This window comes from Athene cunicularia (assembly GCF_003259725.1).
Source record: "Athene cunicularia isolate RWA chromosome 1 unlocalized genomic scaffold, athCun1 chr1_part2, whole genome shotgun sequence".
Taxonomy (NCBI): Eukaryota; Metazoa; Chordata; class Aves; order Strigiformes; family Strigidae; genus Athene; species Athene cunicularia.
Window position 1 is genome coordinate 12,254,295 of NW_020799092.1, and position 16,371 is coordinate 12,270,665.

At 36.5% G+C, this 16,371-nt stretch overlaps 1 protein-coding gene across 1 annotated transcript in view; it reads left to right on the plus strand.

Annotated features, from left to right (window-relative positions):
* Positions 1 to 16,371, plus strand: part of DCP1B (decapping mRNA 1B) — a 60,626-nt gene that overhangs the window by 26,686 nt on the left and 17,569 nt on the right. Inside the window, exons 4-5 of the mRNA XM_026863505.1 lie at positions 10,394 to 10,460; positions 12,613 to 12,748. Coding sequence (XP_026719306.1) covers positions 10,394 to 10,460; positions 12,613 to 12,748 — 203 coding nt within the window. The remainder of the gene's footprint in view (positions 1 to 10,393; positions 10,461 to 12,612; positions 12,749 to 16,371) is intronic.

The following is a 16,371-nucleotide window of genomic DNA, read 5'->3' on the forward strand; positions in this document are numbered from 1 at the left end:
TGCCTTTCTCTAAAATTTCAGTATTATTTGCTTAACAACGTACAGTGTTAAATTCTCTACACAGGAATGTGTGGCATCTCTCAATGAAAAAGTTAATGAAATTTCATAATAGTTAGAAAAGGAGAGAAATAACATTGGATTTTTATGTAAGGTATCATATGCCTTCCTGCAGTGCTTTGCTTTTTTCTTTCCTTCTTGTTATCTCTCTTCTGTTTTCATTCTGGTTTCTCTCACATGAATACTTGGTACATCTCTCTTTCAAACAGAAAACAAAAGAGAGGTTCAAATTGCACTGAGAGAGTTAAAAGCTGAGGGAGGGGAGAGACAGAGGAAGCAGATGATGATTACTGTTATGTTTTATTCCTGAAGGGTTATGCATGAGCTAGTAAAATACTGCTGACTTCTGAAGCAAAATGAAATATGCACTTTTACTTTCTATGTGAAAATAATACAATTGCTGTAATGAAAATCACGCAATGCAAAATTCCAAATTTTTATTTGAATTTAAATGTATCTCAATTCTATATTCAGGGATTCAGAATTGCAGGGTACCTCCCAGTGCTTGCTATTGTGAAATGTCTAGCTGCTAATATGAAATGAATTTGATAAATGTGATTTTTTCTGCTGGATTACAGGTTTAAAACAAGGAAGTGCTTACTGCTTAAATTGTGTTTTCTTGGTGACAAACTTGATCTCAGCAGTACGTTGTGTTTCTCTCTCTGTGCATATACCCAGACAAAATATCTTGCGTGCAAGAAGGCAGAAAAGTCAGCCAACTGATAATGTTCTTAGTAATCTGAATGCTAACTTAATTAGTTAAATGTTTAAAAGATATATGTTAAAAAATAATTACAGCACTAAAAAAAAAAGCAATACGGTAGTTGAAAGAGGTGGTATTTGTATCCTCATGAAGGAAATTACTAAATTGCAACTATCACAAGAAGAAAGTAGGTAATAAAATATATTTTAAACATTTTTATTAATACTTTAAGATTAAATTTAATGATCCTTCAGTTTTCAAGCATGTAAAAATGCAGTGGCCACAGATGGGGGGTCCAAGGTGCAGCCATCTACTGAAATTTAGCTTGTGAGCACAGCATGAACCTACTTGCAACTGAAGTGAATTTACTACTGTTTGCCTGTCATTATGTGAGAACAATGAAAGCCCTCTCTGTGCCTGTGAAATTGTATCGCTAAAATGTGTACATACTTAACAATTTCCAACAGCAGCTCTGCAGATAAGCAGATGTTATTGAAGGCTATGTAACAGCTGAGTTACAATAAAAGAAGGAATGGCTACAGAGTAGTAGAGAACTTTTAAATATGTTGAATATAACATGTTAACCGGCTGCAGAAGATCAGTAAAACCTAACACATATGATATGCTGTAAATACAAACTAAATTTTTGAGACATTGGGAAGAGCAGTTGACTTTACGTTTGCCTGTTTCTCTGGATTTTTTTATTCTTTTTCTAACCATTTCCGAAATAAAGATGGTGCAGGAAAAATGAAGAAATGGACTGCCTCCAAAATGATGGCGTGTACAGAGCATACAAATGGAAAAATATGAAGGTTTTTTTAAATTCATTTAATCTTATGTACTTCTTAAGTGTCACTTATTACAAGAACAAGTGTGTATATACAAGCAACTTAGACTTTTGTTGTTTCAGGGTAAGAACTTAGTCCAGATCTGCAAATATATTTCCATTACTTGGGTTATGAAGGTATGCAACGAAGAAATAAGAGATGAGATCACAACAGTCAGAATTAGAAGCATCATCTATAGTTAAGGTGGCTTATTTTCCTCATGAAGCCCTTTTTGAAGTTGTTCATACTTTTGTGGGAGTTAAACCGTTTGGAGTGACAGCTCATCAGATTGATTATACTAAAAATTCAGGTTTCAGAAAAAAAGATAACATGAGATAACATACTGTTGAATACCTATTTGAGGTTAAAATAGTCTTTCTTCTTTTTTTTCTTCTTTTCTGTATTACTGAAAAAATGTCATTGGCAGAGTTTGGAAAAGAACTTGACCTTGAACTTAACTATAGTTCTGGAATTGGAGATGTACTTTGACCTTTGAGAGGTACCTCAGAAATGCACTTCAAAAATCATTGGGAACATATTCTTAGATCTGACTAAATTATACATGAAAGCCATCGTGTTCAAATCCTGATGAGTCCTCTGCCAACCATGTATGTCACATACAGTAGAGCAGACTTTATCCCCACAGGACTAGAAGACGAAATACTCCACAAGAAGCACAACAGAAGCTGCTGCTTTTCTTAACCTAGTGGAAGGCAGGATGCAAATTGTCTGGAAATTGAGAAGGTGAAGGCAGCTCTCCTTCCTTTTTAAAATATAAGCAAACTTTTTTTTTGCCTCCAGGTTGGAAAGGCAGTGATGTCCCCTTCTCCTTGTTTGAAGAGAGTTCTCATGACTTTTAGCTTCTAATTATGATGTGATGTGCACAGAATCAAGGAAAGAGTGTGGTTTCTAGTTTAACATCTTCCAGTTATGATATGTTAGCGTAAGCTTTTCTGCTAATAGAAGTTGTGGATATGTATTTAGCCTAGATTTGTGTAACAGTATGTTTGTGCTATGTTCAGATGATTCCTGTAGATCAGGGCCTGGCCACATTTCAGTACATTGAAGACATGTTTTATGGTTTTCTGCAGAAAGCTAGCAGAGAATATAGAGCACTGATTAATACAGGTAATAGTTTGAGAGGCTGAGGAGTTACTTTTCCACTGAGCCACTCTTTGATGGAATTTTTTTCATGGAAAGGATGCTTTTGTTGACTCAGGATATTTGGGTTTAGTTTTCAGCCTTGCTGCAGACTTCTTCACTTACCTTTCTAAAGACAGTGTCTATCATTCTTCTTATATCAAAAATGGAACAGTACTTTCACCCACCATTTGTTTATGTTAATACCTCTTCACTTAGCTTTTACACTCCTTATGTGAGACTGTTTAGTTATTTCCATTACAAAAGGCAGTGGAGCTCAAGTCTGATGTGGACATTTCAGAAATCTGTTGTGAAATAGTCATGAGAACCACTTGTAATTTAAGGACAACTTATAAATAAGAACAATAAAGGATTTATTAAGAACAACTTGTTATTCATGAAATTTATAGTCTGGCATCTACAGACTTCCTGCCTTAATTTCAGTGTCACGTGTCATCATTTAAAAATTATTTGGAACTGATGATGCAATGGTAGGGGATGTGACTGAAAAACCAGTCGTGGGGGGCGGGGAAATAAATGCACTAAGCCAGATGGATCATAACATAGATGCTATTCCTGTGTCGTGACTAAAAATTTCTTGTGGCATCAACAGAATACGATTTTAAGGGAAATCTTGCAAATTCAGTTTGCCTTTGGGCTCTTTTCCAAAAAGTAAAGAACCTGCTGATGGACTCTTACATCTGCTGAGCTTTATGGAAATAAATACATCAATGGGCTTTGAAGTTCCCTACAGTACTAACATAATTTTAGCTTCCAGGCTAAGGGGCATTCCAGTGAGCAAATCTTGTTTATATCTGCTACCAAGTTGGTGGGTTTTTTAATAAAGAATTTCTGATAAATTTTGATTAAAAATCTGCCTGAAGTCAGGCTACCACAGTAGAGCCACAGACATGATTTAATAAACAATCCACCATCACCAAGTTGTCCCTTTTTTGCTGCATGAAATCAGAAATATTTGCTGGCTCTACCTGGAAGTCTGCAAATTGGTCACCCAGCTTTCATGAGTGGTAGAGGACGGCAGGGAAATTTCAGGGTCTATCCTATTAACAAATTATTGTTCCTTGTGTTGGTTTTTAAGGCATAGTTCCAGGCACAATTAAACAGATGGTGGTGAGGAATTTATTCTTTACTCCACTAGTGTTGCCAATCATTTCCCACACTCAATCCATCTGCTTTTGGGGAAGGGGGCTTTGAGGGGCTTTTGAATTTTGTTGGGGTTTTAATTGTTTATTTTCTTGTTATTTTGGGGTGGATTTTTTTTAAGAAAGTTGCTTGAACAAGTTATTGACTTGGATTTGACTGGTCAAGCTGAAAGACAGCTTTTTTGCTCTCTGTGTGTGATTATCAGTTTGCATTAAGATGTCTTTCATCAGGATTCTTTTCCCTTTAACAACTGACTCTTTTTCCTTCTTGTTCATATATAATGTTTTAAACATTTGAAATAATGGGAATAGCAGTCATCATTTTACCTGTCTGTAGTAAAAGTTCCCCAAGTAAGTGGATCAGGAGCTTTATTAACCTTTAAATGAAGAACCAGTGGATGATGATTTAACAGATTGGTTTTTATCAGCAGCTTTTTAGGAATTTAAGTTAAGCTCATTTCAAAATATAAGTTTTTGTTTTTTGAAAAACTCTTACTTTGCTTCTCTTTCTTGGCATTTCTGTGCCTGGGACATCATAAAAATTTTGGTTCCCCTCTAACAACTTCCAGAAATAATAGGATATATCCAAGCTGAATTTCCATTATTTAGAATCAAACGTGTTTGATTTATATATATTTTGTATTGTGCTGCTTTACACAATGTAGAGAAGCTAGAGACCTAAAAGTTCCAGTCCTGTTAATGAACCACATCACTATCAATATGATATAATAGGATGAAAATGAATTTTTTCTAGTGTTTTGTTTTTAAATATCTAAATAGCTAAGCAAAATGTTGTGTTTGAAATAATTTAAAGTCTGTGGAGAACTAAAATAACTTTTAAGGGTCCTAACCTAGCAAATACCAAATTGAAGTCTGCTTGTGTGATCTCTTTTTTGCTTACAGAATTTTAAATTATGTGATCATCTTCTTTTGCAATGAGGACTTTGCTTCAGTTATCAAGTAGTCTGAATGGCATTCAAGTAAAGAGCAGCCACTCAGTATTCTGTTTTCTCCTTATTACTGTTATGTGGGTCTCTTACTTTGTTATATATCGCTGAAGTTCAGCACTAGGGACAGAACTATTAATTGCTTTTTTCCTTGTTTTCTGTGATACTAATCAGCATAATAGCTGATAACTCATGAATAAGCTGAACTGTTGTACCTTGCTCAGATTAGAAGTATTACTCTTCCCACTTTACAAATTGGGATCCTAGGACAGAGTAGTTATAATTGCAGAGATCAGTTAAATGTAGGGTGTCTGACTTTAAATTACTCAGGCCTAATTTTTCAAATATATTTAGCATTTGTATGTTCAAAAACATTTCTTATAGACTTCAACTGTGATTATAAGTAGCTGGTGTTTTTGCAGGTCATGCACTCAAATCTTACACCCAGGTCTAGGACCTCAAATCAAAATGCTGGGAAGTGAAACATGCACCATCAGTAACAGCCACTTAAGATGACATTTCACAACTTGCATATCATTGCATAATATCTCTGGGGCAGCGTCAGAGACAGAATTCAGCTTTCCAAGATAGCGTGCAGCTGCCTTAGCTGTAGGTTTTTTATATCTTCTTTCCTTTGTTGCAATCCTCTCTTGCTTCATGCTGCAGAGCAGGATGTAGAGCTTCAACAGGCAAGTCTCCTTCACTACTTGAGCCTGAGTAAAGTGGAAGGAACATCATACACCTGCATCATAATTGTCAAGACAGTATCGTGCACAAAGAGATCACATTTGCATTGGAGTAGAAGAGCACAAAATTAACATGACATGCTTTAATTCATGTTTTAAGTAAAGAACTCATAGATTGAAAAATATTATTGTTGATATAACTTACTCTTTTTTCATTAGGTCCTGCAAAATGGAAGCTGCAATATTCTAAAAAGTACTAGAAGAAGAAATGCATGCATAGATAGTTTGCTGAATTACATGAAAGTTAGACAGCAAAGAGAACAGATGACCAGCATAAAGGTGTCTGTCTACCTTGTAAGATGTATTAGAGGAACTGCTTAATATAGCAAAGTGTGGATTTACATATTCAGGAGCAAGAATCTAGGCCATACATAGAGAGTAAAGTACCTTAAGAAGCATATAAAGAATAAAACATGAAAGTTGAAGAATAATTTAATTATTTATTATTACTACCAGTAAGTGTAAAACAATTTCTAGGTAGAAGGGAGTCTCTAGTCAGTAGTTACGATATTTCTGTGTTTCTTTTTACCAAGCTTAAATACTGTATGCAGTCTGTAGAGCAATAGCTTAAAAATAATGTGTTGCAGGTTCACTGAAAACAAAACTTTGATAATGGAAATGTCTATCCAGAAGATAAAAACTTAATAGCTGGAAGATGAAGCTAGACAAATGAAGAGTAAAGTAAATAATCCTAGAAAAATGCCTTCCTTTTTAGTAGGATACTTAGCATGAATTATGAAAGTTGATAGGAAGTTCTTCATCATCATAATAAATAAATAGATGTTTCAGATTTTGAGAGGTTAGAAATTGTCATCTATAATTCTGGTAGATAGCAGCTGTCAGCTTCTGCTTATAAATAGTATTGAGTGCTCTAGTGTTTGTGAGGACAGGAGAAGTCCATAGCCAAAAAATGAAAATTCTAAGCCGGAAGCTGTAAAATTGGCTCTAATGTTGTGATTAAAACTTAAATAGTATACTTCCTGAAATTCAATCACTGAGCTATTTTAAAAGAGCTTCACAGATTTTGTCAGAATTTCTCAGTTTTGTTTTATGAGTAACTGACCTTTATCAAATTCTAAAAATCCCTTAATATTTAGTAATTTCAGTTAGATGATTTAAGTAATTTATTTAGCTTATTCCCATTCAATATCAACTGTATCTCATTAATTTGATAGCTGCATCATATCCTTTTGGTTTTATGTAATCTTGTTAACATCATAACTTTGGTGCCTTTTTTCTTTAATGTGATCAATTCATTACTAAATTTCATTTCTTTTAGTAAATTAACTTTGAAACTATTGAAAGTAGATGAATAACTGTCTTGTCAGTATAAAAGCTCTCCTTATTGGGCTTTTGTTAGCTGTTTTTCATGTAACTGGCTCACTTGGTTAGCAGAAGATGCTTGACTTTGATTTGGTTTTTGTTTTTCTGTTTTTTACAATACTCTCTTCTTGGATAACTTTATAGCTGAAGGTGGGCCTAAAAGTGACAATATTTCCTCTTTTGTGCGGCAGTAGAAGAATTTGCTTTGTGCCTCTGATGTTTAGTGATTCAGTTTTGCCTCTGCTGTTTCATGATTCATTTTTAAAACATGCATATTTTAGTGAAATTAACAACTCTATATATGATACTTGGATCAGGATTTCTTTTTTATCAAACAGTCTGACAGAGATGAAAGGCAGATAAAAGTACTCTGTTTAGATGAGTCCTGATAAGACATGCTGTTTTGCATACTGGTAGAAAGCTTATAGTTAAGTTTGTATTGTATGTGTATTTAGTTTACATTAGTGGAGAGCATGCCAGTTTCTTAGCCTGACAGTTACAGTTTGTAATCTTCTTAGGTTCTTTTGCTGTTCCTGGGTTTTTATGTTTTGTCATAGACATAAATATTTTTTTTTGCCATTTTGTGTTTATCATTAATCAAAAAGATGACCATTAATACACATCTTTTACCATTATTGTTTAAATTTTTGTTTCCTTAAATGTAGATTAGCAGAATATACTACCGTAGTATGAATTTACGCCATGGTTACTCAGGTGATGAGCACCCAGTATGAAAACATACATTAGTGTAATTTTGATACCAAGTACCTCAGATTTCCACCAATTTACTGCCTTCTCACTGGTACACTGTTCTCCCATGCATGAAAGAGCTCAGAGTACGTTGTGCCGCAGCAAATGGAATGTCTCTGTGATTATTTCTCAGTGTTTTTCTGAAGTGTTCCCATATATCCAGAACAGATGAAAGAAGTGTGGAAGGAAAAAGAGGAGGATTGTCCACTTCTCAAAGATGTCTCTACTGAAGGGGTGAGCTATAAGCTCAGAGGATGTTGTGTTTTGGTTTTAGCTTACTTTCAGCTGTACTTCCTAGTCTGGGTTGAAAGTATCATTTAACTGAGGTGCAAAAAGTAAGTGTGGGTGGTTGGGTTTGAAGCTTGGCTAACATCTAGGCTAAAGGTCACTGGATCTGCAATATCCATACTTAAAGCTTCAATTAAAATGTGATATATTGTTGGGCGGTGGTTTGGTCTGGTGGGACAGGCAGTGATTACTATCCTTATTCTGTGATCTGACGTGAATGTGCATTTGTTTGAATTGCATTTCAAAATATTAGTGGTAGTTCTGTAAAATCTGAGATGGTGTTTTATACAGGTAATCAGTTTACTTGAATTGTCACTGAGTTGAGGTATACTAGCTTGATTCCAGTCTTTCAATTTTTAATGGTCAGAAGCACTGTAGTATTTCGATAGAACTGTCAGCTTTCACATTTATTAGATATTCATAAATAGTCTATGATATGTTTGATCAAGTGGCCCAAAGATGAAGCTATTCAACCTGTCTTGCATATTGGTGATGTCACCAGCTGTGGCAGACATAAAAAAATGAGAGGACAAAGCAGATGACCAGAGTTTCATCAGTACTCTTCTGCATTCTTTTATAACAAAGAAGAATCTAGATTAAAACAAATTGGACTTGTTTACAGTCTGCTTGCAGTATTGTTGCATTGAAGAATATAGGATTGCTTGTAACACAAACAAGTTTACACATATGTTTTGTCAGAAGGCTGTGTAGTTTTGCATAATAGGTCAGTGAATCTTTTACACACTTTTCTATGAGTTTGTAGTTTATTACTGAATATTTACTTTAATATGTTAGAATATTAATGTCTATTTAAAGTGCATATTTTAATATTAATATCTATGTTACAAACCAGATATTATTTCTGCAGTTCAGATCAGCTCTTAAGTTGCACATTTGTAGAACCACTGGTGCGTATTATGATACTTGTCTTTTTTTAGGATAGAAATCATCATCACACTTTTCAAAAGTTAATCATAAAAAGGACTGTACATATTTTAAAAGTTATTTATTGTATGTATACCAGGTGGGTGTTGGTTTTGGGGTTTTGGGGGGTTTTTCACCAGTATGCTGTATTAAGTAGCTGAACCATTTTTAGCTATATAGAAGACAACACATGGCTGAAAATTTGGGGAGGAATGGAGATAAGTATTACACTTATGTCTTAAAAACACCTGTACGTTTGTTTTCTTTTCAAACATTAACAAAGCCAACTTACACTTCATATACCATGGTTTTGATTCTGTGGTATTGAAGAAGCGGTTGCTTTTGCATTCTGCTAATACAAGCAAATATACATGATCATGATCAGTGTTGCAATAGTTTGTTAACAGGTATTCAGTCCATTTATGCCCCTTTTAAATAAAATGTAGCCCCTACTAAATTTGAAGACATCTTAGGAGTTGCTGTTTCTTAGTGAGATTGAGGGAAAAGTTGCCCTGCAGTATGGTAGGAGAGGTAAGGGGGAAGGAACACATTGGCTACCTATTTGCTACATGTCATGTGAAGGGAACATGGATGTTATGCAAGGTTGCAGTGATAGAGATGGGAAGATCCATGTTAAGCCTTTAAGTGCTTCTCCCTTCTCACAGCAGATTTGTGCCTGGGGTTTAAACTAGGACAGTTACCCTGACAAAGGTGGACAGATTGTTTTAAGACCATGTTGTAGATGTATTCCCAGGCTGTTTTACCCAAGCTATATAACATGGTTGTGAGCATAAAATGATCTCTGTTTATGATGATTGTGGAACCTGCACTAACTACAGTTCCATTGTGGCTATTACCATCATGATGGTTGCATTAGCAGTGTGTACATTTGAGAATCTTGGAACTACTAGTAAATTTAAAATCTGTTGTTGCTGGGCAAAGCTGCAGGCATCTACTTTACTGGAGGTCTGAACTTAAAGATTTTCTAATCCTGGTGTTGGCTATAGATAATTACTTCTTTGGTGGCAAAAATAATTGGCAACTTTATAGGAAATCTACAGGGAGGCAGACATGCGTTCGTACTACTCTAACAACTTTGATGATATATGAGATGGACCTGAATGTTGTTGAAAACTAAACAGATCTTTCTTGCGTACATATCTGTGCAGCACTACCTGCAGTATACTAACCACTGGAGTCTAATGGATATGATATGACAATTGAAAAAAAATGACAGAGGAAGAGGTTTTGAAGAAAAACCCTCTCGTTTAGTGTTCTGAAGAAAAGGATCAAATGCCTGTGCCTTTGTTGAAGGTTCAAGAGCTTGTAATTTACATCCTTAGAGATATGCCTTTGATCTTTTTTGATTTGGGAGGAACTGAGGTGTCATTCTTATGTTTATAGGTGGGGAAAACATAACACAGAAATAAATCTTAAAATTCCTGTACAGGTCACTTTTAAATATCTACCAGGTAGAATTGCTGTGAGAAGATGCTCATAGTTTGTGTTTGATGTGCATTTACAGTGTCCATATATGGGATTTGGTTTTATGATAAGGAAGAATGCCAAAGAATTGCAGAGCTCATGAAAAAGTAAGTGATGGGTAAACAAGACTTTGTGCTTTTTTTATGTATGTATTTCTGTACATACATGCATATTATATTACTAGGATGGTCATACCTTTATACTGTAAACCTATATTTATAGACTTTGTTGCAAGTAAAGTTGTCATGCCTGCATTTTGTATAATCAGGAATAAGTCACTGTATTGCAAGACATTTTCATAATCTGTTATGCAGCTTTTCAGCTATATCAGAGAATGACAGTTCATCTGATTTGTTTCCTGATGACTCAGAGATCTGTTTTGAAGAATGTATTCTTTGGGGTTTTAATATATTTTTCAGTTTGGGGAGATCTTTTTTTATGTTGCTGTTACCTTTTTTCCTTATATCAGTGGAAGTGAAGGCATACTGTAATAATACAATTTCTGTGGTTTTTATCCTATTTCTACATCATGGCTGAATTCCTGCTTCCTCATTTCTTAGAAATATTTACAAAATTTGCTTTGTTTTTGGAATATAAAGACAGACTTTAATTAGCTTTGAATTCATTACTTTTATGTACATAATATACATGTTATACAATCTCTAATTTTACAATCAAATTGGAGATTAAAATTTTGAACAGAACTGTATTCTCAGTTGTATTTTAATCTTACAATGTCATAGATAGTTTTTTCACTGTCATTGCTTTCTTCACATGTCCAGGATAGACAAGGCTTGCTCTTCTGCTTGGCCTAATGATGGACTTGTTTACAGTGTTCCCTTTCTTATGACTATATTCTGCAAGTTTTCATGCTTGTTTGGAGGACGAAGGAGCTGAAGTCTCACAGATTTTATCAACATCAGCAATCTAAGTTTTTTAGAGCTGTAATGTGAAGGATATAGTGAAGGGGCCCAATAGCAACAGGCAGAGATTGGATATACTGGTTGCCTGTGATATATAGTGTTGGACATATTGTGTCACAAATATTTGAAGGGACAGGAGGAGGGATGACATAGAGTCAGGTCTTTGTCATCCCACAAAAATCCATGGGAGGCAGATACAGTCAAACTGACGGCATTAGGTACTAACAGCGCACAATGCAAAGGCACTGTCAGACCTTGAATCTCTCCCTTTGAAGTCATCTGTCCCGTTATTAACAGCTTCTGTAGCCAGAAGCATGCTGAGGAAGTGACGTCAGGTTTGATTGCCAAAGTTACCAAGTGCCCAAAAGCTCATTTATGTGCCCTGCAGTACAAATCCAAACAAGGTTTTTCACTGCACATCTCAATCCATAGCGAAGTGCTTTAACTCTTCTACCACTATGTTCCAGATAGGATTTATTATAAAATGCTGGATGGAAAGGTAGTCATGTTTCCTCTACATCTCTTTTTAAAGTAATACCTGCTGCTTTTCATTTTGCAGTGACAAAACATTGTGAAACACAGACTGTGACAACGGTGGGGGTTTGTTTAGGGGGTTTTGTTGCTTTTGCTGTATATCCTACAGCTCTAAAATGAGTCAGTTGTGACCCAAGAAATAATTGATGGGGATGAATTTACAGAAATAAGCAATGAACCCTAGGAAACCCAGGGTTTTGACAGCTAATTTTAGTTAACTAGCTCAAGTTTCAGTTGGTGGTGATTAGGTACTTTCAAACTGCTAATTTACTACAATAAAAACTAGTTTTCAGAGGATTCATGCAATTGTAAACCACGTGTAGTGGTTTATAATAGCAGTGTTTCATATAGATAAAAAATGCCCTGTCGCTCAGCCAATTGGCTGTGTGTTTTCATTCTCAGCATTCTACAATAATAATAAAACAGCTGGGGCAGGAAATTGGTCATTTGCTGGTAGTTAATGACTGATTTGTGTGTGTTTGCCATCCTCCACCACCAGCAGAACTGAATAACACTATAAATTCCCTGCTCTTTCTGAGTATAGAAATTGTGAATGAGTTACAGAAATTCTAGTCTATGGCCTAGTGTATTCAAGATTGGAGAAAATTAATCTCACATCTGATCAAATTATGGTTTAATGTAGGACTTTTAATAGAGATTTTTTTACACATTTTCATGTAGATGGAGAAAAATGAAAAAAAATCTAAGTTTTTAATAATTATTGTAAAGTAGTTCTGGTTAAACTTTCTATATTTTACCTGTTTTTTGTCTTGTATATTCTCCTCTCACCCCCAACTTTCAGCCTAACTCAGCAGGAACAATTCAAAGCACAGCAGGGCACAGGAACAGGAGTGTCCCCAATGATCATGAATTCTGCTAATAACAAAGAAGTGGATATCTTACGGATGCTTACCAAGGCCAAAGATGAGTATACCAAGGTGAGACTTGCTGTCTATAAAAAGGGGACAGTTCTTTTTGGCAATGCTATGATGCCAACGTGCTCACACTTTACATTTTAAAACATCAAAAGTTTGGGGTTTTTTTAAATAGATTTGCTCAAAGTGAAACTGATTTGGGATAGAGTGCTCTCTCATTTTGTGTAAAGTGGTTGGTAAAAAGTTCTGTCAGAATTTGCTAAACATTCAAAATAAATGAATGCCGTCACTAAAAACTTCTGAAAGAAGAACACGTATATGATTGATTATTTGTTGAATGCTAGAAGGTAGGAACAAGTATAAATTGGCTTTCATACTGACCCTTAGAGGTCCTGTGCTTATTGCTTATTGTGTAGCACCTGGTAGTTGTGTCCTCTTTCTGGGTGAAGTATTCAAACCTGCTAATAGTTTCTGTAGTTTGTACAAATATCTTCCTTCAGAGAAGACCTTTAACAGTGAAATGACTGTATTTAATTGTGATTCTTAGCTACTTTCAAACACTAATGGAAGGAAATGAAAAGGTTGAAATGTAGTACGATTTAAGCTCATGTGCTGCTTTGGTCTTCTGAGGCTTCTAAATAAAGTAGTAACTAATGGACTAATAATGTTCTCTATTATTGAGCAATCAAAAACGTTTTACTTCAGGGAATTAAAATCTAATAATTTTAACTATTCATATATATGCTACAAATTGTTGCAGAGCCTGCAGGTTCCTACTGCTGTTTCCTGTATTTCATACGTGTTGTCATGAAATAATAAAGCTCCTTAGTGTCTGTATCTAGAAATATATATTTATATATCTTAAACTTAAGCAATTCAAAGAGAAAAAGTGATTTTTTTTTTTTGAAATGTGGGTACTAATAAGATCCTCAGAGAGATAATAGCAAACTGAGTTATGGTGAAATGCAGCCCTTTTTGTTGAGGTGTAGCCTCTTTTGAAGCTTAGGACCTTCCTATTTTCTGTAATAGGGATTTAATGTATTATAGTGGACAAAAACCTCCGAAACATAGTATCTTTTCTGTGTTTTAATACTGAATCAGTATCTAGTCTTGGCATAAAAGAGTGTGATTTGAGATTATATGAAATATTTAAGCAGTTTTCATTAAACTACCTTAAAAATACTGTAAATGGAAAACTGGAAAAATATTAGGCTGTCTTCAGGTTCTATGACAAGGAGGTAATAAATCTAAAAAAAAGTTACTTCCGTTTCTACATTAGCATGCAAGAAAATCAAGACAAAGGAGAGGAAATTCTAGAAGATCTGTTGTTTAAAGAAGTGTTTTGATTTTTTTTCCTGCAGATAAGATCTTTTGCAAATTTGCCTCTCGCTTCATCTTTAATCTTTTTGTATTTAAGGGGTTGCTAAGGAAATAACATGAAAACTTCCTTTTCATTTGGGACATGATTACTAGGAGTATCTGGCCTCTTAAGAACTGAATTTGTGGGGGTTTTTTGTTAGTAATACAAAATTAAGTAGGGTGTGGTAAATGCAATGACAACCATTTTTGTATTTAATGTCAATATGTTTCAGAGCAGTCATGTTTTTTGGCTGCTTTATGACATCTACTTCCTTGGCAGTGTATCTTATGACCTAGAATGCTGATGTGCTGAAATCAGTTATGAAATATGTTGTTCCCCTTTGTGATTTTTGTGTGGTTTTGGACAAGAGGGTGTTTTAAAATGTTGGAAGCTGTAGGATAAGAACAGGAATTTTCAAAGTGTCTAAGCAATTTTGGTCAATTTTTAAGTTGTTATGAGATTTATTTTTTTTAAAGAGTGTAACTAACTTCAAAGGGTATATCTTATTCCCAAATTAAGTTACAGATTTGGAGGTTACATGTAACCTGATGCAGGAGGTAACAAGTGATGAGGAGAAGGCTGAGGTGCTTAATGCCTTCTTTGCCTCAGTCTTTAATAACAAGGTTAGTTGTATTGATGAAATCCAACCTCCGCAGCCAGAATACAAAATCGGGGAGAACAACCCCCCTGCAATCCAGGAGACAGTCAGTGACCTGCTGCATGACAGAGACACACACAAGTCTATGGGACCGGATGGGATACACCCGAGAGTGCTGAAGGAGCTGGCTGGGGTGCTCGCCAGGCCACTTCCTATCATTTACCAGCAGTCCTGGCTGACTGGGGAGGTCCCAACTGATTGGAAATTGGCCAATGTGACGCCCATCTATAAGAAGGGTTGGAAGGATGATCCAGGAAATTACAGGCCTGTCAGCTTGACTTTGGTGCCCGGGAAGCTGATGGAGCAGCTCATCCTAAACACCATCATGCAACACATGAGAGACAACCAGATGCTCAGGCCCAGTCAGCATGGGTTTATGAAAGGCAGGTCCTGCTTGACAAACCTGATCTCCTTCTACAACAGGGCGACCTGCTTATTGCATGAGGGAAAGGCTGTGAATGTTGTCTACCTTGACTTTAGTAAGGTCTTTGACGCCATTTCCCACAGCATTCTCCTTGCGAAACTGGCTTTTTGTGGCTTGGATGGGTGCATGATTCACTGGGTAAAAAAAATGGCTGGATGGCTGGGCCCAAAGAAATGTGGTGAAAGAAGTTAATCCGGTTGGCAGCTGGTTGCAACTGGTGTCCCCCAGGGCTTGGTTTTGGGGCCACTCCTGTTTAACATCTTTATTGATGATCTAGACGAGGGGATCGAGTGCACCCTCAGTCAGTTTGCAGATGGCACCAAGCTGGGTGGGAGTGTTGATCTGTTCGAGGGTAGGGAGGCTCTGCAGAGAGACCTGGACAGGCTGGAGCCATGGGCTGAGGCCAACTGGAGGAGTTTCCATAAGGCCAAATGCCGGGGGCTGCACTTGGGCCACAACAACCCCCAGCAGCGCTACAAGCTTGGGGAGGAGTGGCTGGAGAGCTGCCAGTCAGAGAGGGACCTGGGGGTGTTGATTGACAGCTGGCTGAATATGAGCCAGCAGTGTGCCCAGGGGGCCAAGAAGGCCAATGGCATCCTGGCTTGTGTCAGCAATAGCGTGGCCAGCAGGGACAGGGAAGGGATCTTGGTGCTGGTGAGGCTTCACCTCGATTCCTGTGTTCAGTTTTGGGCCCCTCACTACAAAAAGGACATAGAGTTACTCGAACATGTCCAGAGAAGGGCTACAAAGCTGGTCAAGGGTCTGGAACACGTCCTGTGAGGAGCGGCTGAGGGAACTGGGATTGTTTAGTCTGGAGAAGAGGAGGCTGAGGGGAGACCTTATCACCCTCTACAGCTACCTGAAAGGAAGCTGCAGAGAGCTGGGTTTGAGCCTCTTTAACCTAGTAGAAAGCGACAGGACAAGAGGGAATGGCCTCAAGTTGCACCAGAGAAAGTTCAGACTAGATATTAGGAAGCATTTCTTTCCAGAATGGGTTGTTAGGTGTTGGAATGTGCTGCCCAGGAGGTGGTGGAGTCCCCATCCCTGGAGGTGTTAAAGAGTAGGGTCAATTTAGAGCTTAAGGATATGCTGTAGGTGGGAACTGTGCTAGGTGAATGGTTGGACTAGATGATCTCCAGGGTCCTTTCCAACCTAGATGATTCTGTGATTCTGTGAAAATAAAATACATAGCCTCCTCCTCTTTTTTTTTTTTTTTTTTTTTTTTTTTTTTTTTTTTTTTTTTT